This window comes from Oxyura jamaicensis, chromosome 13, assembly GCF_011077185.1.
Source record: "Oxyura jamaicensis isolate SHBP4307 breed ruddy duck chromosome 13, BPBGC_Ojam_1.0, whole genome shotgun sequence".
In the NCBI taxonomy this organism is placed as follows: domain Eukaryota; kingdom Metazoa; phylum Chordata; class Aves; order Anseriformes; family Anatidae; genus Oxyura; species Oxyura jamaicensis.
Window position 1 is genome coordinate 10,199,050 of NC_048905.1, and position 20,486 is coordinate 10,219,535.

At 61.5% G+C, this 20,486-nt stretch overlaps 5 protein-coding genes across 8 annotated transcripts in view; 3 read left to right on the top strand and 2 right to left on the bottom strand.

The window, feature by feature from the left end:
- Positions 1–1,212: 1,212 nt before the first annotated feature.
- Positions 1,213–7,024, top strand: LOC118174039 (bromodomain-containing protein 8-like). 2 transcript variants are annotated; one of them, XM_035339045.1, is made up of 8 exons: positions 1,394–1,683; positions 1,758–2,042; positions 2,443–2,646; positions 3,969–4,111; positions 4,858–4,944; positions 5,370–5,438; positions 6,425–6,701; positions 6,778–7,024. In XM_035339045.1, the coding sequence occupies exons 1-7, from the start codon at positions 1,663–1,665 to the stop codon at positions 6,657–6,659; spliced, it is 1,044 nt and encodes a 347-aa protein (XP_035194936.1). In that variant the 5' UTR covers positions 1,394–1,662; the 3' UTR covers positions 6,660–6,701; positions 6,778–7,024. The 2 variants fall into 2 exon arrangements, with proteins under 2 accessions (XP_035194937.1, XP_035194936.1); XM_035339046.1 differs by lacking the exons at positions 1,394–1,683; positions 6,778–7,024 and adding an exon at positions 1,213–1,340 and having other exon boundaries at positions 6,425–6,771.
- A 208-nt stretch (positions 7,025–7,232) lies between these two features.
- On the top strand, positions 7,233–8,724 carry NHP2 (NHP2 ribonucleoprotein). Of its 2 annotated transcripts, XM_035339050.1 has the most exons (5): positions 7,233–7,418; positions 7,565–7,634; positions 7,711–7,816; positions 8,458–8,618; positions 8,673–8,724. In XM_035339050.1, the coding sequence occupies exons 1-4, from the start codon at positions 7,277–7,279 to the stop codon at positions 8,581–8,583; spliced, it is 444 nt and encodes a 147-aa protein (XP_035194941.1). In that variant the 5' UTR covers positions 7,233–7,276; the 3' UTR covers positions 8,584–8,618; positions 8,673–8,724. The 2 variants fall into 2 exon arrangements, with proteins under 2 accessions (XP_035194941.1, XP_035194942.1); XM_035339051.1 differs by having other exon boundaries at positions 8,458–8,707.
- RGS14 (regulator of G protein signaling 14) overlaps positions 7,489–20,486 on the top strand; it is a 28,397-nt gene continuing 15,399 nt past the window's right edge. The window contains exon 1 of the mRNA XM_035339038.1: positions 7,489–7,510. The gene's annotated coding sequence lies outside the window, so the exon portion shown is untranslated. The remainder of the gene's footprint in view (positions 7,511–20,486) is intronic.
- On the bottom strand, positions 9,511–13,758 carry N4BP3 (NEDD4 binding protein 3). The gene is given in 6 exon segments (XM_035339037.1): positions 9,511–10,417; positions 10,634–10,891; positions 11,198–11,446; positions 11,448–11,753; positions 11,977–12,411; positions 12,934–13,758. Coding segments are annotated over 5 exon segments (1,791 nt in total). The 5' UTR covers positions 12,382–12,411; positions 12,934–13,758; the 3' UTR covers positions 9,511–9,844.
- Positions 17,689–20,486, bottom strand: part of B4GALT7 (beta-1,4-galactosyltransferase 7) — an 11,443-nt gene continuing 8,645 nt past the window's right edge. Inside the window, exons 2-7 of one of the 2 annotated variants that reach the window (XM_035339043.1) lie at positions 20,255–20,340; positions 19,794–20,135; positions 18,925–19,150; positions 18,565–18,648; positions 18,282–18,386; positions 17,689–18,148 (exon numbers count right to left, since the gene is read on the bottom strand). In XM_035339043.1, coding sequence (XP_035194934.1) covers positions 17,993–18,148; positions 18,282–18,386; positions 18,565–18,648; positions 18,925–19,150; positions 19,794–20,135; positions 20,255–20,301 — 960 coding nt within the window. In that variant the 5' untranslated portion in view covers positions 20,302–20,340 and the 3' untranslated portion in view covers positions 17,689–17,992. Of the gene's footprint in view, positions 18,149–18,281; positions 18,425–18,529; positions 18,649–18,924; positions 19,151–19,793; positions 20,136–20,254; positions 20,341–20,486 lie in introns of both variants that reach the window. The other variant, XM_035339044.1, reaches the window with a different exon arrangement.

The window sequence follows — 20,486 nt, forward strand, 5'->3', positions numbered from 1 at the left end:
GTGGATTCTACATTTCATTTGCCGAAGTTCGGGCTTTTATCATTTTCCTTGTTTTGACATGTAAATTCCTTTTAAAGGCTGTCGCCTTCATTTCTAACATCTTTTTCTTGTATCAGCAGGAGTTGTGCAGTATCTGATCTCTGCAAAGTGAACTAAAACTTTCCCATTTGATAATGATTCCCTGTTGGCAACTTACGTAAAGTCTGCAAGGAAGATCTTAATTAAAAGATAAATTGAGTCCCTTCTCATCCCTTATTTTTCGTACAGAATCGGTGTGGAACTAAGCAGGCTGTAATTACTTCACTCAGCCCACTTGTCTTACAATATTTCTGCTGCTCTGCTCTCTGACATCTCAAGCCTTCCAGGACTTAGTAAAACCGAACGTAAGGTCAAAGCCCCTTTTAATCGCTGCTTATGCCCACGTTACCTAGGCCTCCTGATTTTAAATTGCTGATCCCTCTGCGCTGGAGTACAGAAAGATGATCACAAGTGATGGGATTACCCTAGCCTAAGGCTTTTGCTCCTCAGCTGAGCTGCGGTGACCGGTTGTGCGTGTGCAACCAGCTCTGCTGATTGTGCAGAGCAGTGCTCTAGGCACGGTTACTCCTCCGATGGAATCAGTCCGCCCGACTCCTTTAGCTGGAAGACCAGAGCAGGCAGCGTTATCTCCTGCCTCATCAAATATTACTCTCTTCCACTAAAGTTAATTTTGAAAGAGGCTTTAGAAGGGAGGCCCGCGAGATCCTGGCTCTGCCTGGATGTTTATAAAAGAAGCAAACGAGTTTTCCTGTCCCAAAGCCGGGGGATTCTTTATTTCTCCCGGTTAGGCACCGCAGGCTGTGTTTGCTGCTGTGGTGGCAGTCCTGAGGAGACAAAGGGAAGTCAGTGAGAAATGCGTTTGTTCAAAGCCCTGGAAAAATGAGGTTGTACGTAATTAACTGAAAACTGTAAAGACATTTTTAATGAATGCACAGAACTCTCCATAGGTGCAGCATGCAGCTCAGTAGCAAGATGCAGATTTTTCTAACAGCACTTTGCTGTTGTTATGGTGATTCTGCAAGCAATTCCCCAGACTTTAGAGGAATTGTAGGGAACTCATGCAGCAGAAGAGACAGCCTAACAAGCAGAGGTGAAAGGTGTGGCTTCTTCCATCTTAGGAGAATGCTCTTATTTTCTGACGTGCATGCAGAGCTGTCCCCTGTGAGCCTGTGACTGGGTCAGGTACACAAGATACTGCCACCCAGTTAAATTACTTCTGTCATTTCCAAACCAGGTTCCTGTAGTGTTTGTAAGAAGTTGTTTCCAATGTACCAGCAAAAGGGGCAGCAAAGGGAATCTCAGTGAGCTGCCCTTGGAGTCACAGGTTGTCCACAGCTGTCAGCAGCTCCTGGCCCCAGCATGAAATGGTTTTGAGCATGCTGCTTGCTGCCTTCAGCACCTAACGGTGCCATCAGACACAGCCACATGCTCCAAACCAGTGCACTATCCCCTGAGCAGAGTACCCACTGTGCTGTCAGGCAAGGGGAGAGCACAGGGAAAGCACTGGGAAATGGAAACGTGGTTGTTGAAATGGTAGTTTGTGTGCCTGCACAGCTACAGCTCTGCCCTGTGCTGTGAATTTTGGGCTCAGGAGCAGGCTGCTCACCTTGCGGAGTCCTTGCCATGTTTTGGCTCTCTGAGCAGGTCAGGAGATGAACTGGGCTTTGCGGTTCCGGAGCAGGGCACAAAGAAATTGCTGTGTCTCTGTTTGTTTGCAGATGGGCCATTCCTGGCTGTGGTGCGCGTCTGAGATGGAGTCTCCCAGCGACTCAGAGAAGAACAGTGACTTCCAGTCTGTTCTCAGCTGGGATTCAAGCTTGGATCTGGAACTGGGAAGCTGGCGGAACACTGAAGAGGTGGCCTTGCGGAAGCTGGAGGAGAGCAGCCAGGAGACAGACTACAGGCCAAAGTTCAGTGATCCTCTCTGGGAGGATGATAGCGAAGACTACCCAAAAGCAGAGAGGCAATGTGATGATGAAAGTCTTCTCCAGTTCTTCTCAGAGGTAGGGCTGTTTGGATGACAGGAAAGTGGGCTGCATAGCTTAGGCCTTCCTGAAATACTAGTTTTCAGTGCCTCCACCATCCTGACACACAGAAATATTCTGAGGGAGGTGTAGATGCCCTGAGCTAACTTGTTCCCTGTTCCAAGCCTAGCCCTTGCTCCCATTTAAAGCTGGCACTGCAGCCAGGCAGCTGCTTTGCCAAAACACAGCTCACCCTAAAGCACAGAGATGTCAGCGAACTGACACTTGTAATAACAACACAGGACTTCATCAGAAGATTTTGCAAGGATTCCTAAAAATGGAAAGACGTTCGTGAGTGAAAGCAAAAATAGCACTTGTGCTGCTTATTTATTCTTCCTTTTGCCTTCACAGTTTGAAGCAGTGTATTTCTGTGTCGCAGGTAACCCAGTTGATGGAACCTCTCCGCATTAGCTGCACAGATTCAGCTCAGACTCCACAGGATTATTCTGGCTCTGGAAAACAGGGTGATGGAGAAGATGTAAGATGCCAGGAAAAGACCACAGGGGCAGTAGTCTCAAGAGCAGAGGAAAGTCATCTGCATGTCCTGGCAAAAGACGAGAAAGAACACCTCCTGGGAAGAGAGGTAGGGGAGAGGTGGTCCTAGGAGAGCCTCCGGTGAGAGATGAGAGGCAGTAAAGGAAATCAGCTCTAGAAGAGATGGGGAAGTCCCACGTTCCAACTGGGGAGATGGGGACACAGAGGAGGAGACATCAGGGAGGGGAATGCAAAAGAAGTATATGAGGGGAAGGATGGATGTTTGTTATGTATGGATATGAATCTTTATGAACAGGAAGCTCGTTACAGATCAAACCCTCAGATGTGAGTTGGAGGCATTGCTCCTTGGCAGCACAAAGGTGACTCATGAGAGCTGGCAGCCTGCTCTCAGGTTTAAGGCAAGACTGGAATACTTGGTTTGTTCTAATTGCTGTGTTATGCAGCACGCAGCTTGGCTGGTTTCAGGCCCACGTGGATGCAATAGCAGTAACCATCTGCCCCTGGAGACCGTCATGTCTTGGAAGCAGGCGCTGTTTAGCCTGGGTTTGTGCTAGTCCTGTGTCTGGGGGGTGCTGGGCTCCCACCAGCCTGTGAGGTGGTGCTGGGACAGGCTGTAACACCAGAGCAGTGGAAGAACAGTGCCCAGTTTTTCACTCCTGCACTCACATTTGTTGCTTTGCAACCTTAGACACTGGAGACAGAAATGACTTTCAGGGTTCTCACAGTTCACCTGTGCAGCCTGGGCAGGGTTATTCCCAGCAGTTCCTTCGTGGTCTGCCAAGTGGTCAAAGCCATACCCAGCACAGGGAGAGTCTGCTCCATGCTTCAGATCTCCTGCTGAGCAATCCTCAGATGTTCCTGTACATAATCCCATTTCTGACCTCCAGAATGCCTCTGTCCCTGCACCTCCCCCTCTGTTTTGTTAGCAAATCACTGCACCAACAGCACCACTCTCCTTCCTGGTTGAGTCTATTCTCTGTCATATTCATGTGGGAGTTTTTGAGGAAACAGTCCTGTTGTACTCTTGGGGATCCTGTTTTCTGTGTCTTGAGGTTTAACAAGCCTGAGGCAGTCTTACCTCAGATCCTGATTGCCCTCTGTACATCCATAACTCTTCCCAGAAAAGAAACGAGACACACCTCTGGGCACCAGTCAGCTCCGCAATGTTTGTGTTTGCCAGAGGTGGTTGTGAGCCAGGAGATCAAACCCAGCTGGTACTGGAGCCCTGGCCAGCACAGTGAAGATCTGAATAGGGTCAAATATCATCCTCCAGAGTAATACAGAGAGAACTAGCTCCCATTTGGGACTGGATGCAGTCAGGGGATGTGCAGCAGGTTGGTTTCTATGTGAAGGATTGAGGTGATGGGCTGCCATTTTAGCCATATCTCCATTTTCCTCTATGCTCTTCAGGCCAAGACTCAAGGGGCACCTGGAGATGAAGCTTTAGGTGAGCCATGTGATCAGGAGAGTCATTGGGCCCAGGATCAAGACGATAGTGATGGTACCTCTGCAGATCCCATGCTGGGCGCCACAAGTCCTGCCAACATGCAGATGTAAGTGGTTCAGTCTGCTCTCTCACAAGTGCAGCAGAATGGTTGTTTTCCTTGTCTCACCTGAGAACAATTATATGGCACAGGTCAGCTCCAGGAAGGTGTTATGTCCAAGGAGGACAGGAGGGAAGGAGGTAACTTGTGCCATCTCTGTGGGTCTGCCAGTATTTTGGGCATTGATCCTGTACATAAGTGAGAAGAGTAGCGATTAATAAGAGGTTAAATAGAAAATTCATGTTTCTACAGGGCAGCTAGGTCTGCCGTGAGCTGGGCATCAGACTTCATCAGGCAGTGTCCAGTCCATCTCCTAAGAGAGGCATTGCCATCCCCCTTGAGGCAAGGGCAGGCATGTCAGTCACGGGGAGGCTCTGCCATGTGTGTGATTACCTGGGCTGCCTTTCCAAGGGATACCGTGGTTTAATGGGATAGGAATCTGAGTTAAAAACACCTTAGTAAAGTTCTAAACGTCAGAGTAGTGTGAGCTTTTCTGTCTGACTTGATTACGCCCTTTAGAGCTGATCAGCTCAGTTGAGCCCTTGTCAGCCAGCTGCCTGTCATGCTGCATCTTCCTGCATGGTTGATGGTTGGCTGTGCGTTCAGATGCAAACACTTCTATCATGTCACCCCAAGAGGCTTAGTGTAGCTACAGAAAAGGATCTCTGGGCTGTACCCACCTGGATGTGGGTACAGAAGTGCTACCTCCTACTTTGGCTCGAGCACGATGATCTGGCAATACATTCCTTCCACAGGATGCAGCTGAGTTGGGATAACCCCATGCAGCATTCACACTTCAAAAGAACCGTCCTGTCCATCTGGAAGATGATAGCCAGTCACAGGTATGTGGGGGTGCAGGGTTGGATTAGCATTGTCCTGAGTGCCACCTCCCATGTCAACGGGCCGTGTGCTCCCCTCCACGACAGCCACCCCAGTCGGGCATGGCTCTCCATGACTTTGCTTCTGGCTGTCCTCGCAGGAAGAACAGCTGGGCGCTGTAAAAATTGAGAGAACACTGCATATTTATTTCCTCTGCAGAATGTGCCAAAGCCCAAATGTTGCTTCCTACACAGCTGGCATGGCCAGCCTCAGCAAGGGTTCAGCCTCCTCCCCTGCCTGGCTGTGTCAGCCGCCCTGCACAGGGAGTTGCTAACAGGCTGTGCCCCTTGTGGCAAGCAGGGAGAGGCCAACACTAGCCTGTGCTGTTGTGTTGTCTTTGGCCCTCTGCTCGGAAGCAGACAGAGATCATTTGTGCTTGTCCTTGTAGATACAGCGGCCCATTCCTGAAGGCGGTGTCAGAAAAACAAGCCCCGGGATACAGGGATGTGGTGAAGAGGTGAGTTTGTGGAAGAGCTGTTCACTGCTTCATTTCTCTCTGTTTCTGTCTTCTCTGGCACCCAGCACTCGGAACAGGAAAGACAGGTTAAGGTCAGCCTCTGGTTTCCAAAGCACCACTGGGACTGTCTCCCTCTTCCTGTTCCGCAGAGTTTGGCTGTCATCACCTTCTCCCAACGACTTATTTTATTAAAACTCCCTCGGGGTGATCAGGACCTGGAGGTGGCAGTGCCCGTGGGGCTGACACGCATTGTGCCTGCCCTTTGCTGGCCTTGCACAGACAGTCTGCAGCTGTAACCCCTGCCTGAGCTTGGGGGATTCAGCCTCTGCAGCCCAGCAGTCTGTTATCCCCACGTTGGAAACGTGTGCCTCTGTCAATCTCCTCTCTTCATCCAGTGCTCATTTCCCAGATGTTTTACTCTCAGTGGAGAAGTGGGTCATAAGAATATTTCCCAGATAGATTAAGGGCATTTTTCAGAGCTGAATCATGTTCTATTCTGGTCACAGTTGTCCTCTCTGCAGCCATTCATTTTCTCATTCTGTCAAAATAAGGGAAGTAATATTTATTCTCCTTCATGTTCCCCTTATCAGCACTGCTATTTTTGCTAGTGGCACCATTTGATTTTAAGGGGCTTTAATAGATACCTATTTTAGCAACTTTTCTTTCTCTACTCAGACCTGGGCTGACTTCAGGAAGACTAATTACTAGAACCGCTCTGCTTGCCTTCTCTGGAGCTCAACTTCGTATTTTTTTAGAAGCGACTGCTAATGGCCTGCCAAGTTGGTTGGATGGCAAGTGTCAGATTGGCTGAACTTACTTTGGTCTGCCTTAGAAGAACATTTCTCACTTCCCCTCTTTGTCCCGAGCAATAATATTGATTGAAAATAGCCGTGCTTTCAGGGCCACGCTCAAACGAGGACAAGCACGTTTGTGCAGAACCTGGCTCTGGCTTCCGTTTAATTTTCCTGATGTGTTATTTTTCATAGGCCCATGGATTTAACCAGCATAAAGCGAAGCCTGTCCAAGGGGCACATCCAGTCCATGGCCCAGTTCCAGTGCAGCCTGATGCTCATGTTCCAGAACGCGGTGATGTACAACAGCTGCACCCACCACGTGCACCGCATGGCCCTGGAGATGCAGCGGGAGGTGCTGGAGCAGATGCAGATGCTGGGTGAAGCCCTCCTGTGCTCGGAGGACAGGCTGCGGCTGGGCCGGAGGTGACGGGGTGCTGGGGGCACTGGGAGAACTGGGAGCACTGGGAGCACTGGGCATGCTGGAAGCACTGAGGGAGCACTATGAGCACTGGAGGTGCTGGGGGCACTGGGAGAGCTCTAGGAGTACTGGGGACACTGGGAGCACTGAAGGCACTGGGGGCCGTGCCCTGAAGAGCACTGGGAACGCAGGGAGAACTGGGGGGGCACGGTGGGGACTGGGGGGCACTGGGAGCACTGGGGGCCCTGCCCCAAGGAGCAGTGAGAGCACTGGAGGCACTGGGAGCTGTAGGAGTACTGGGGACACTGGGCACACTGGGAGCACTGGGGCAGCACTGGGAGCACTAGGGGGACTTGGAGGGTACTGGGAGCACTGTGGGAGCACTGTGGGGACTGGGGGAGCACTGGAGGCCCTTGGGAACCCTGCCCCGAGGAACACTGGGAGCAGCACTGGGGGCACTGGGAGCTGTAGGAGTACTGGGGCGCTGGGAGCACTGGTTTCACTGGGGGCCAGGCGCCGCTCGCCATTGGCCGGGGCGGTGGGCGGGCTCAGCCAGGGCGGGTTCCCATTGGCGGCCGAGCCTTGCGTGCCCCGGAAGCGGAAGCGGCCGGCGGCAGCGCGCGGCCATGGCGCGTGAGAAGGAGGTGGAGGCGGCGGAGGCGGCCCCGGAGCTGTCGTACCGGGAGCAGCTCGGGCACCTCAACCCCATCGCGCAGCCGCTCGCCTCCCGCAAGCTGACGCGGAAGCTCTACAAGTGCATTAGGAAAGGTCCGGCCGGGGCTGGGGGCCGGGACCGGGGGGACGGGGGGGGGGGGGGGGGCCGGGGGCGGGGGCTGGGACCGGGACCGGGACCGGGACCGGAGCCTGGGACTGCCTGGGCGGCGCATCCCCCTGACGCCGCGCCTCTCTTGCAGCGGCCAAGCACAAGCAGATCCGCCGCGGCGTGAAGGAGGTGCAGAAGTTCATCAACAAGGGCGAGAAGGGGTAAGTGGAGGAGCCCCGGCCCCGGCCCCGCCATCCCGGTGCAGCTCTGGCCGCTGACGCGTGTTTTCCCCTTTAGGATCGCGGTGCTGGCCGGCGACACGCTGCCCATCGATGTGTACTGCCACATCCCCATCATGTGTGAGGACAGGAACCTGCCATATGCGTACGTCCCCTCCAAATCGGTAAGGGCAGGTGGCTGCACAGCCCGGAGGTACTGACCACACTGACACCAAGCCTGGTGCGCTGCAGGCAGCCCGAGCCTCTGCAGGAACTGTCCTGGGGAGGCTCCGCAGTGGTGTCCAAGCGAAGCACCGAGTGCTTGTGTCATGCGAGGACACCAGAGGAGCAGATGTTCATGGCTCTGGTGTAGGAGGGTCTCGCTGCACGAGCGTTTGTTTCAGTGGAGCTCCTGCAGCAGCACCGGAGCTCTCTGGAACAGAGCTGCAACGGATTTCTCCCTCCCAGTTCTGAGCTGGGACCTGGATGCTCCTGGAAATGAGATGATGGCCAAGATGTGGCGGCGGAGAGATGTCCGTCCCTGCTCAGACTAGAACTTAGTGGTGGGCAGGGGCTTTGGGGCTTCCCTGCTGTGGGCAAGGAGCAGGGTACCTGAGGCAGGTGCCATGCATTCGCAGCGTGCGTCCACATAGCATTTGGGCTAGGAAAGATGAGCTGGAAAAAAGGGTTTTGTGCCCAGCCCATGCAAAGAGTGCTTGGACAGCTGGGGCATGTCAGGGACACCTTCCCCATGTCCTGCTAGGGGGTGTCAGTGCTCCCCCCAGCAGGCTGCCTACCACCCCTCAGCCCTTCTCTGCCCTTGCAGGACCTGGGAGCCGCAGCTGGCTCGAAGCGCCCCACCTGTGTCATCCTGATCAAGCCCCACGAGGAGTACCAGGAGGCCTACGATGAGTGCCTGGAGGATGTGGAGGCACTGCCCATGCCATTCTGACCCAGAGCGGGGGTTGGGGGGGGAACGGGATGGGATGTGAGAGGGGAATGGGATGGGATGTGACAGCAGGACTCTGCTGAGGACACGGGCAGGGGGTGAATAAACGTGTGGGAGGTTTGTACGAGCTGTCCGAGTGCCTTTTTTGTGGGGGCAGAGTCACCCCGGTTGGGAGGGAGGTGTCAGACCATGCTATTCGGGGCAGTGAGGGAGGCCCCATCCCGCCAGCAGCACCCCGGGGCTGCCCCAACCCGCCCAGCCCTGCCCTGCTGTGACTCAGCCCCAGCCGGTTGTGCCGCCAGCCCCGCGCCGCCTCCTTCCCCTCCCCGACGCGGCAGCTCGCCCGGCCAGCAGCTCGTCCCCCCCCGGGCAGCCCCCAGGCACCCCCCAGTAGAAAGCAGAGGCCAAGGGCAGAACGAAATCCGGGTTTATTGCAGGAAAGACCAAGGAGAGGGGGCCCCGCCCGGCCTTCAGGGGGCTCCACGTTACAAGCACAGCGCCTGCTCCTTCCAACACCTCTCCCCCTGCTTGGCCCCAGCTCTGCCCCTGCAGGGATGGGAGATGCGGGGATGCTCCAGCTTCTCTGGGCACGGCCCAGCCCCCTGCTCCCACGGCAGGACGCAGGGCTCCCACCCATCGTTAGACAAGGCCCTCACCTCCTCTCCTTGCCCAGCCTCGGTGCTGGAAACCTGTAGTAACCCACCTCTGCTGCAGAACAGCCACAGTACTGGTGCCACAAAGCACAGGTGACAAAGAGGGCAGCTCCCCCTCGCCCAGCTGCACCAGCACTGCGGGCTTTCCTCCTTCAGCTTCCCAGCTGCAGCAGCAGCGTCTGGGCCTGGCACAGCGCAGCCTCTGCGAGCATCAGCTGGAGCAGGGGGGCAGGGCCAGGGCTTGAGCCTCTCCTTAGCAAGATATTAAGTTAGTGGGGTGAGGGGAAAAGGGGAGGCAGAGCAGGAGGGATGGGGAATGTCTCACAGGGCTTTTGGTCTCTGCCCCACGACTGAAGGGATCGCAGGGCAAGTGCACCTGGAGGCAGAGCACGGGGCACATGCAAGACCCCTGCCCTGGCACGGACGGTCCCCTCTCCAGAGACCACCCCCCCCCACGGGCCTGAAGTGCTGCAAGAAGGAAAAGTTCCCTTGTGGCCTTCGGTCCTTTCCCCCAGCACAGGGCCGAGCAGCTGGGCCTCGTGACCCTGAGCTCATCCCATTGCAGCAGCAAGAGACCTTCCCCCTTCACAGTCCCGCAGGCGTCCTGCCGCTCAGATCTTGGAGGATTCCACTCGCTCGATCCACGGCGAGTCGGCCCCGACGTCCCTGGGCTCCGAGCGCAGCTGCCGCAGCTCGCGCTCCAGGGCCTGGCTCCGGTGGTACATCTCCATGTAGCTGGCCTGGAGCTCCCGCTGGTACCGCAGCACCTTCTCCTTCTCCTCCTGCCAGGTTTTCCTCTCCAGCTCAAAGTTCACGGCCTGCAGCTGGCCCTGGCGCCGCTCCCGCAGCAGCTCGGCCCACAGCCACTCCACCTGCCGCTCCAGGGGCTCCGCGGAGTCGCTGTGGAGGCCCCGGCACTTGGAGTCATCGGTTTCACAGCCAGGGAAGTCCTGGCACGCTGGCATGGGGTCGTCGCCCAGCGGCAGCGAGGCGCCGGGTTCCGGGGGGCTCTGGAAGGAGTCCGCCAGCTGCGCCAGCTGCGAGTCCCGGGCCTGGACCTCAGCCTTGGCCTCTCGCAGCTGCGTCTTCAGGCTGAAGATCTCGCCCAGCTTCTGAGCCATCTCCTCCTGGGTGTCCCGGAGCTGCTGCTTCAGCAGGGAGATTTCGGCTGCCTTCTGACACACCTGCAGGGCACAGGCAAACGGTGAGCAAGGAGCAGGTCCCCACGGGTGCCAGCACCCCATTTTATCGCCACAGCATCCCTGGGAGAACACAGGCACCATGCCTGGCTTTTTCTCCCATCCCATGGCAGCGAGTGACACCAGAGCAGAGAACCACGGCCCCAGTCCTGGCCATTCAGCCAGGAGGGTGGCAGGAAGGAGGGAAGGAAGGGGACTCACCTCCCACTTGGTCTCCTCCAGCTTGGGGCTGACGCGCTCGCCCTGGGACTGCCGGAGCTTGGCCTCCTCGCACTGACACTGCTGCATGTTCAGCTCCTCCTGCAGCCGCTTCTTCTCCTGCTGCGCCTTGTAGAGCTGCAGCTGCAGCGCCCGCTGGCCGCGCTGCGCCTGCTGCGTCACCTGCTGCAGCCTGGCCATGTACATCTGCTTCAGATCCTCCAGCTCATCCAGCCACAGCCGCTGCTTGTCCTCAAACACCTGCCAGCAGAGATAGGCATGGGGGACGCTCTACATCCTGTCCTCGTGCAGGTCAGCGCCCAGGAAGGATCCCAGGAGGTCCCAGAGACCTCTCAGAAACCCAGCAGCTCACCTGGGCCATTCCATCCCCAGCTCCAGCTGAGGAGCAGAGGTTTAACAGCAGATCCCCAGCCGCTCCTGCCCCACAGCATGGCATGGGTCCTCCCATGTTTGGGCACTCCCAGCCACCGTGGCAGGACACCAGGTTCTTCCACCCCATCATCGCTGCCCAGGGGCACCCAGCGCAGCCCCAGCCCCACGTCTCACCTGCGTGAAGGGGTCCTCGGTCTCGCTGAGGCTCCTCTTGAGCTGCCGCAGCTCTCCCCCGCTCTCCTGCAGCCGATCCTCCAGCTGCTTCACCGCGTCTTCCAGGGAGTAGGTGAACTCGTAGGGCGGCGGGGGCTCCCCGGGGCTCTGCAGCCGGCTCAGCGTGGCCATGCTTTTGCAAGACAGGGGGGCCTTTTCGGGAGCCAGGGGGTCCCTGGGGCTCCGGGACACCCTATCCAGGGACCCCCCCGATGTGGTTGATGTGGCCCATAGAGGCGCTGAACTGGCTCTGGGCAGGCTTGAGGCGGGAGCCATAGGAGGGGAAGCTCTGGATGGAGTTGTGGCTGGAGTCAGATGCCTCATCCAGGCTGATGGCGTGGAGCAGGTGGGTGCGGAGCGGGCCGTGCTGCGAGGGCGCCGTGCTGCTCTGCGACAGCAGCGTGTGCAGGCTCCCGTTGCTCTTGGACAGCTTCTGCCCCTTGGACGAGGAGAGGCCCTGCATGGAGACCAGCCCCTTCCCGGCCACTGCCTTGAAGGCCGAGGGCCTGATGCGGCACTGCAAAACACGAGTGGGGTCAGGCTGGGCCCCCACCAGCGTGAGGACCCCCCCCGAGCTCCAGCCAGAGAAAACCCATTCGCTCCCGTACCCACCACCACACCTGGACATCCCCAAACCCCCGCCGTCCCACCTCCCACTCCCGGCACATTCTGCTCCAGCCCCAGCCACCCCAGAGCAGGGCACATTTTCGGAAAGGGGGGAAACAAATTTCCTATCTCACCTTGTCGAAGCGGCCCCGCTCAGGCAGCGAGCTCTTGGAGAAGTCGGACCCACGGTGATGCTCCCGGGAGCAGCGCTCGGGGGACCGGTTCTCACGGTCGCTCTCGTAGTCCCGCTTGTAGCAGGCGCCCGAAGTCTGGTGCTTCCGCTCGGACCGCGTCTCCTTTTTGGCCCCGTGCAGGTAGCCGAAGAGCTCCCGCTGGCTTGGCCCCTTGCGGAGCAAGCCGTCGGGCTGCCGAAGCCCCCGCGAGCCCCCCAGCGGGGCCCGCAGCTCCAGGGGGGACAGGTCCTGCTTCTCCACCAGGCTGCCCACGCTGCCCATGCTGCTGACGGGCACAGAGGAGAGGTAGGTGCCGAGGACGCGGGTGTCGGGCTCACAGGTCACAGGGCCCTGTGCTGCTGCCATGGAGAATTAGAGAAAAGCCCGGGACCAGCACTGCCAAAGGAGAGACAAAGTCAGCACCGCCACCACTGCCCCGCTCCCAAAGCCCATCCCACCCTCGGGGACCCCCAGCCTGCACAAGGGGTGCGGCGATGCCCGCTGCTGTTCCTTCATTCCCCCCCACTTCCTGCACCCCTGTCCCAGCTGGCCCTAAAGGCTTCCAGCACCGGGGCTGGGGGGACCCCCAGCAGTTCCCCCCCAGGGCCCCCAAGCCAACAAAACCGAGCACGGAGGGCGAGAGGCAGCAGTGGGGGCTCCCCACCTTGCCACCCCCCGTGGCGCAGCGCCTCCCTCCCACACCCAGCCCCACCTCCCGCCCGCGGCCGGGGCCGCCACCAGAACAGGCACCTGCCGCCCAGCCAGGCGGGCGAGTTCGGGAGCCGGCAGCACCTGCCTGGGCCTGGCGCCAGCCCCGGCCCGGCGGCACCCAGCCGCCCCCTCCCCAGGAACCTCCGCGCGGCCTCCCCACGCCGGCCTCCCCTTTCCCTGCCCCCTCCGCGAGGCCACGATTATTACCGGGGCCTGGCACCGAGCTCGGAGCTGCCGAGCCCGTAAGTCCATCCCATCCCGCCGGGGACACGGCGGCGGGGCTGGGGACAGCCTCCAGCCACCCCCTAAGATGACCCCGAGGAGGCCGCAGCCCCGTTTGGCCGCTCGGCTCGGCCTCCCCACGGAGCACACGCGTCTCCCGCCCCACGGCGACGCTTCTGCTCGGCACCAACTCCTCCGCCGTTCGGGTCAGGGCTCCCTCCCGCGCTCCCTCCCTGCGGCCCCAAGCCCAGCAAGGCCGGACGCGGCTGCAGGACAGAGGCGGGAGGAAGGGGAAGGAGGCCGCGAGGACAATGCAGCTTCCTGCGCAGGTGGCCGGGCCTCCCTGCGCCCCGCGGGGCCGGAAGGCCGCCGGCACGTCTTCGGCCTCACCGCCTGCTCCCCACGGACCGGGGAAGGGCAACGCGGCCCCCGGCCAAGCCACGCGGCCCCCGGTGCCGTGGGGAGCCTCCGGGACCTCCAGCCTCCGGCAGAGGCTCGCCGTGACGCCGGGGCTTGGCGCGAGGCCGCGGAGCCCCCCGCCGCCACCGCCAGCGAGGCCGGTGGAGGGCTACACCCAGGAAGCTGCCCTGGTTCTCAGCTCCACACGGCGGGTAAACAAACACCCGCCGATAATTGCTGCCACGCACAAACCTGTCTGACAGCTCCCGGCCCGCGCTGTCACCTCCCTCCGGGAGCACAGCACCTGCTCCGGGCACCGGCACCCCCGCGGCGAGGACTGGGGGGAACCCTCGGGGGGTGCCCGGGGCTGTGCGGGGGGCCCGGTGGCCGGCAGCCCCGGCGGGGCACGGCGCAGCTCCCCATCGGGCGAGGCTGCTGCTCCCCGAGGAGCGGCCGGGGAAGTAGGTCAGGCCCAGGGAGCCCGGCCGGGCCCTGCCGCCGGCGGGACGGGAGGCACCCGGGGTGGCCTGGCTCCGCCGCACCGGCCCCAGCCGGCAGCCCGGAGGGAGCCGTGCCCGGCTCGGGGGCTGCTCCCCGGCGGAGCCCTGCCCGGTGCGGCCTCTTCCCGTCCCCTGCGGGCACGGTGGGGGCTGCGGGGCTCGGCCTCCTCCCCGGCTACGGGAAGGGAGAGGCGGCAGAACTGGGGAATGCTCCCGGGGCCCTGCGGGTGGCGAACCGGGAGGGCAAGAACCGGGGTGGGCCGAGGCCCGAGGACAACGCACGGGGGGGGGGGGGGGGGGGGGGGGCACACGGCGAACCGGCGGCGTTACCGGGACCCGGCGGCGCTGGGGCCGGGCCGCACTCACCATGCCGGCGGCGCTGCGGTCCCGGCGCTGCCCGCTCCGCTCCGCTCCTTCCCTCGCCGCGTTTGAACGCGCCCCTCGGCCGCGGCCGCGCGGGGAGCGGGCGGAGCCGGCACCGGCAAATCGCGGCGCGGAGGCGGGCGGCGCCCGGGCGGGGCGGCCCCGGGGCGGGGCGGGGCGGCGGCACCCAGCTCCCGGCCCCCCGGAGGGGCTCCCCGGGGTAGGCCGCACGGCTCGGGACCAGCCCCGGGGGGCGGCGGAGCACCGGGGGAGCGGCCCCGTGTGCCCGCCGCACGCCCCCCGGTAGGCTCCAGCAACCGGCGGGGGGTCGGTGTGGCAGCACCCGGTGTCCCTCGGTGGGAGGCGATGGGCCTCGTCCCTCCGCATGGGCACCCACCACCCTGCAGCATGCCGCATGCCGTCACCCCAGGGAGCGGGACACCGGCAGCAGCCTGCACACATGCAGCACCCGTCCTCCTCTGGCCTGGGTCCGGGCGTGCGAGCAGCCAGGCCCGGCGGCTGCCAGCTCCCCCCGCCGCCCGCCGCAGTCCTCAGGCTGTGCTGCCAGTGCTCACCCACACGCACACGCTGTCCCCGTCCCCGTCCCCGGGCTCACATGCTCGCCTTATCCTCGGCCTGGTGCCAAGGCACGCCGCCGCTCCCGCCAGCCCCATGTTCATCGTCACTCCTCGGTACGACACAGCCACGGCACAGGCAGCCTCGGAGCACCACACGTGTGTGGTGGCCCCCCTGAGCCTGGGTTTGGGGCAAGGAGGCAACACAAGGAGGATTTTAAGGGTGTTGGCCCTAAGGGGCAGTAGTGCCGTGCCCTGCCCTCCTTCACAGCCCCTTCATCCATCACCTCCCACACAAACCCTGGCCTTCTCACCCATCCCCAGCAGCCCACGGCCACGCACACACGTGTCCCCATTTCCCCGCTGGAGGGGCAGTCAGGCAGTGACAGCATCCTGCCTGGGCCTCAGTCCGGGCAGGTTGTGGAGAGGCCAGGCTGACTCGTAACAGGCGCTCATCACATCCCAGCCCATCCTTTCTGTCTGCCCCACTTCCTGCCGCCACGTCCCAGCCCCATCACGGGCTGTGCTCCCTCCAGCACGTCCCCACAGGATGGCAGCTCCCTGCCTCTCCCTGCTTGTTGCAGCCCCGCATCGTCACGATGCTCCCGCGGTTTGGTCGGCCACCAGCACTCTGGGAACTGCCTGGTCTGAACCAGCCTGGCAATAGAAGGCACCCGTGTGCCTGCAGCAGCCCCCGCACAGCTCGCTGCAGCAATTCGGGCCCCAGAAGGGGGGGAGGCAGAGGGGCAGGGCTGGGACTACAGGAGCCCTCACTGCCTCCAAGTGTCCTGGAGTGAGACTGGAGCTGTGACCCCTCCTAAGGGCTGCTGAGAACCCAGCCAAGCATAGAAATGCCAGGAGGCCTCCGGCTTGGCTCTGCAGGGCTCCCGGGACACAGGCGGCTCGGAGGCAGGGTGTTACCATCTGCAAAAACGCTGTGGGGAAAAGCCTCAGCCCCTCCCGCTGGGCCATTGCTAATAACAAAGTGCAGTGCGTGGGGGGGGAGCGGAGCTGAGCGACCTCCGAGGCACATTGAGGGCTATAAAAGGAAGCCGGGTCTCCAGCAAGGCGCCTCTTCCACAAAAGCACCCAGAGGATGAGGGGGCTGTGAGCGGAGCTGAGAAATAGCTGCCAGGCAGCGGGAGAGGAGCCTTTAGCGCTGAGCGAAGTGCGAGGTGCACATATGCTCTCTGCTTCTGCACAGCTCCGTCTTTGTGAAACCTGACGAAACTGTGTCATCTATTTTGGACAGCGCGGAGCGATACTTTGATCTGCCTCCACCAGCCGAGGCTGCAGCTCGGGCACAGATAAGTGGCTGACGTACGGGTGGCCCATCCCAAAACCCAAAGGATGGAGAGGGGGCTGGGGTCAGTGCTCGCACACCCTGTGGCACACCGTGGGCGATGCTGGGCCGACATCTCCCCACAGCCAAGGACGCGATGGGGACGCCTCCGCACACAGGACCAAAGCAGCCTGCAATCCTTATGCAGGATATCAGCGCCGGGCTGGGGACAAGGACATGAAGAGCCAAGGCGGCGCTGGCTGGGTGAGCCCACACCCTGCGGTAGGGCCGGCAGGGAGGAGAGGCCCTGGGGAGCTCCTGGGCAGTGCATTCGCCCCTGCCCCAGGGCAAGGACAGGCCCCGAGCTGGGGAGGAGCACAGGCTGCGCCTGCCTGCGCGTTGGATGATGCAAGGAGCACGGGCTGAGCCTCGCTGCCACCTTGACCCCTCCTTGAAGGCAGCACCCCGGTATGCAGGGCCCTGCACTCCTCACCCAGCTCCAGAGCAGCACGGAGGGCAGGTGGCAGCAGATCCACCAGGACCCGCTCCCTGTGTGGTTCATGGCCCCCACACAGCTTTGGGTCTGTCTGCTCCCTCATCTCAGGGCTCCTCCCCGGGGGTGCAGTGTCCCCATGGGACAGGAAGCTCCTTGGCTTCCCGGGATGGCAACAGCTTCTGTCTGGAGCCTTCTGCCGGCACCCGGCAAGGCAACTGCTTCAGGAAGCGCCAGGCAGAAGGGACAAGGACAGAAGGGGACCAGGCAAGGCAGCAGGCCGGGTGCCAGCCCAGCACAGTGCTGGTGACGGGGCTGAACGCTTGGCTGGGACGCGCTGCCCAGCTTGAGGAGGCAGCAGCACCAGGAACAGGTGCCAGGGCCCCGGAGGCAGCATCGTGCACCCCACACATGGCAGCGTCTGTGAGCCAGCCTGAGCCCCCTGTGCTTTGGAGCAGCACGGCACTGATTCACCCAGCAGCTCAAGCAAGTGGCCAGGCCAGGCTGCAGGAGGAAAGAAGCCCAGAGTTGGCGGGTCAGGGTGAGAAGAAGCATCCTGGAGGTCAGAGAGCTTTGGCACAAGCATTGGCAGCACGGCCATCGGCTCTGGGGACGGTGACCAGGACCATCTTGGGGCTCAGGCCCTTGCCCTGCCCCTCCTGCGCTGCTCTGCAGGATCACACTTCCCAGCAAATGGTGCAGGTGGGGCTGCTTTACACCAAACCCAAACCACTGGCAGCTCCAGGGCCCCAGCCAGGATCACCAGGATCAGGATCAGGTGGGGATCACCAGCCAGGCCAGAGGGACCTTCCCTGCTTCCCTGCTTCCTCAGCCCTGGATCCCTGCTGCAGTGCCCCCAGGCACCTTCCTGACAGGGATGTTTCCCTCCTCCTCCCTATCTCGTGGTCAGCACCCTGCAGCTGGCATGGCCCCTTGGCCTGGGCACCTTCCCCGAGCCTTTCACTGCCCCAGACAAGTCCTGAGCCCACACCACGGGCCTCGCACCCCGCTCTGAAGCAGAGCAGACTGCCTGTCCAGCGACCGAGCTAGAAATGGGTGCACCGAAACAAGTCAGGGGAAGGCAACAGCAAAAAGCAGCAGTGCTGCCTGTTGCAGGGCATTCACTGCTCACAGATACCCTGATAGTTCTTTATTGTCCTCTGAACTGGGTGGCAGCTCAGCCACGCCCAGGACAGAAAAAAACGCCTCCTGCACCTGCCCTGGGAGGCAGCACCGGCGTTTGCAGCAATGCCACGGAGTCCTGCTCTTGGCCTCTTCTGCTGGTCCCAGCAACGACAAGTTCTCAGCCCTTTCTGTTCCTCTGCGTCTTGCCAGCACCGCCACGCTCGTCTGCGGCGAAAATCCTGCCTGCTCCACGCAGCTCGGCGGCAGCCCTGGCGCCTCGGCACGAGCACAGCGCACGGGGACAGGCTCAGCCGAACGTGCACCAGGGGGTCTCGTTTGTGTCACAGTCCAGCAAGATATTAAGGACGGTGCAGGGGGCTCCTGCCACGCTCAGAGCTGTCCGTGACTCGATTCGGTACCGCACGTTGTTCAGGCCTCCCTCCCGGTCCACCTTAAACTGTTCCTGAGGGAGAGAAAGACCGCTCAGGAGAAAGCACCCGGCGCCTGGGTGAGGAGCAGAGAGCTGGCAGGGAGGGCTCCGAGCACATGGCGGTAACAACCCGCGTCTCCCGTGGTCCTCCTTGATCAGGCCTCACCTGCTTCTGAGCAGCGATGCGCTTCTGGTCTCTCTTTCTCCAGGCTGGGTCGTGCAGGTGCTGGAAAGTCTCGTACCCAGTTGTGATTCCAGAGGGACGGCGAACCTGGGAGCAGAGCAAAGCTTCTGTAAAGCGACCGAAAGCCTGCCCGTGCCTGCTGCCATGGCAGGGCACACGGAAGGGTCCTGCCCCATGTCCCAGCCTCAATAGCTGCAGCAGGGGTCTGGTGAGGAGACAAGAAGAAGGGCAATTTCAACCGAGGAGACCACGGAGCACACCTTACCTGGAGACCAGCTCCTTTGATACGTCGATAAAACTCATCGTCCTCCCGTCCCCAGCCCCAGAAGCGGTTGGACATGCCGTTGCACTGAAACGAGAGGGACACTGTACCGGCCAGGGTCCTGCTCTCCTCCTGCAGCCACAGCACAACTCCACGTGGCGCAGGGAGCAGACATCAGCATCACAAGGCCCGGGCACGCCTAAAGCCTCCCCTCTCCTGTCCCCGGCCAGCTCAGACCGCGGGCTCTGTCCCTGTAGCATTTTGGCTCCTTTTCTCCCTTCCTGAGCACGGAGCACAACCTGACTGCATGCCAAGACCACGTCGTACCCCAAACCGGCCGTGGCGTCCCACCCACGTGCTCACCATCTCGTAGTGCTGCTTGGTGAGCAGCAGGATGCCGCCCACGTAGGTTTTATAGTGGTACAGCGGGTGCAGCTCCGGGGACGCCACGTGGAAGGGCCCTGCCTCGGGGTAGCTGTAGTCCAGCTGCTCGTTGAGGGGCAGGAGGTCGACATCGTGCATCGCGATGTAGTCGGTGTCGTTGCCACTCTCCAGGAAGCCCACGTTGATCAGGGACGCTCTGTTAAACCTGCCGCGGGACCAGGGATTCTCAGCGCCAAGCACAACAGCCCCTGTCCCTCCACATCCACCTCCCGTGCCCCGCGGCCCCAACCTGGTCCCCAGAAACAGGGACTGTCACCACAAAGCCCCTCTGTGCACACACAGACACCATGTCCCCTGGCTGCACAGCCCCGGGTGCTCCAGCTGCCCGTCCTGAAGCTGTGCCCCTGTGCAGGGCTGTGCACGCTCGCCTCAGAGCAAGGTACAAGGGTTCAGTCCCTGCCAGCAGGAGGGGTCAAAGCAAACCCCAGCTGGCTGGGAGCAGCACAGGGCAAGCTACAGCATTTCCAAACACCTCAAGGTATCCAGCGTCCCCAGAGATTTGCTGCTATGTGGCGCTGGGAAGAAAGCTGCAACATCTGGGGGTATTGAATTCTCTTCTTGCTTAGGAAGGACTTCAGGGAAAGAAATGAGGCACTGCTTTGTCCTTCTGTAAGCTTTAGAGTGAGCAGCAGCGGGCAGAACATCACGCCACGGCCCTGACTCCTCGCTGTGCGTGCCCTGAGCTCCTCAGCACCAAGAGGCCAGCAGGATGCCCCTTGGTGTTTGGGCACGGTTTGGAGACGGGGCTCACGGCTCCCTCTGCTCCCTGAGCTCCGACCACTCCGTACCTGAAGTGATCCACCTGGTTGAGCACCAGGATGTGATGGCGGATCCTCTTCTTGCTCAGGAAGCGGTGCATGTAGGGCACGAAGGCCAACAGCTCCTCGAAGCGCTCGCGGAAAGGGACGAGCAGAGCCAGGCGGTGGGGACCCCACGACGGGTCGTCGGCCGGGGGGGCTTGGGGCTCGGGCGGGCAGGGCCGGCGGGGGACCCCTCTCCCGGGGGCAGCCCCCTCGCCCGAGCAGCTGAGCTGGAGCCAGAGCAGCGAGGCGAAGCCCAGGAGCAGCGCGGCGAAGAAGAGCTGGAAGACGGACACCTTGCCGGGCAGGAGCCCCAGGAGCTGCGGGGACCTGGGGGCACGGCGGGCGGTCAGCGGGGACCCCCCGGTGTCTCCCCCACCGGACCCGCATCCCCTGAGAACCCCCCCAGGTACCCAAACCCGCCCCCCCCCGGTGCCGTCCCCGCTCACCCGCCGCCGCGCAGGCGGAACGCGGCCCTGCGGCGGCCCGGCCCCATGGCGGGACCCGGCGGTCCCGGTACCGGTGCGGGCACCGGCCCCGCCGCCGCCGGGACACGCTGGCTGCTCCCCGCCGCTCCCCCGGAAACAAGGCCCGGCCCCGCCGCCCCGCTGCCTTCCGCCTGGCGGGGGCGGGACGGGGGCGGGCCCGGGGGCACCGCGGGGACATTCCCCCCCCCCCCCC

Excerpts from the sequence above, each read along its gene's own strand:
- LOC118174039 (XM_035339045.1), top strand. The coding sequence starts at position 1,663 with ATGTTTTGGCTCTCTGAGCAG. Across the intron at positions 1,684-1,757 it reads TGTTTTGGCTCTCTGAGCAG|ATGGGCCATTCCTGGCTGTG; the intron begins GTCAGGAGATGA and ends GTTTGTTTGCAG. Across the intron at positions 4,945-5,369 it reads AAGATGATAGCCAGTCACAG|ATACAGCGGCCCATTCCTGA; the intron begins GTATGTGGGGGT and ends TTGTCCTTGTAG.
- NHP2 (XM_035339050.1), top strand. The coding sequence starts at position 7,277 with ATGGCGCGTGAGAAGGAGGTGGAGGCGGCGGAGGCGGCCCCGGAGCTG. Across the intron at positions 7,419-7,564 it reads CTACAAGTGCATTAGGAAAG|CGGCCAAGCACAAGCAGATC; the intron begins GTCCGGCCGGGG and ends CCTCTCTTGCAG. Across the intron at positions 7,817-8,457 it reads CGTACGTCCCCTCCAAATCG|GACCTGGGAGCCGCAGCTGG; the intron begins GTAAGGGCAGGT and ends CTGCCCTTGCAG.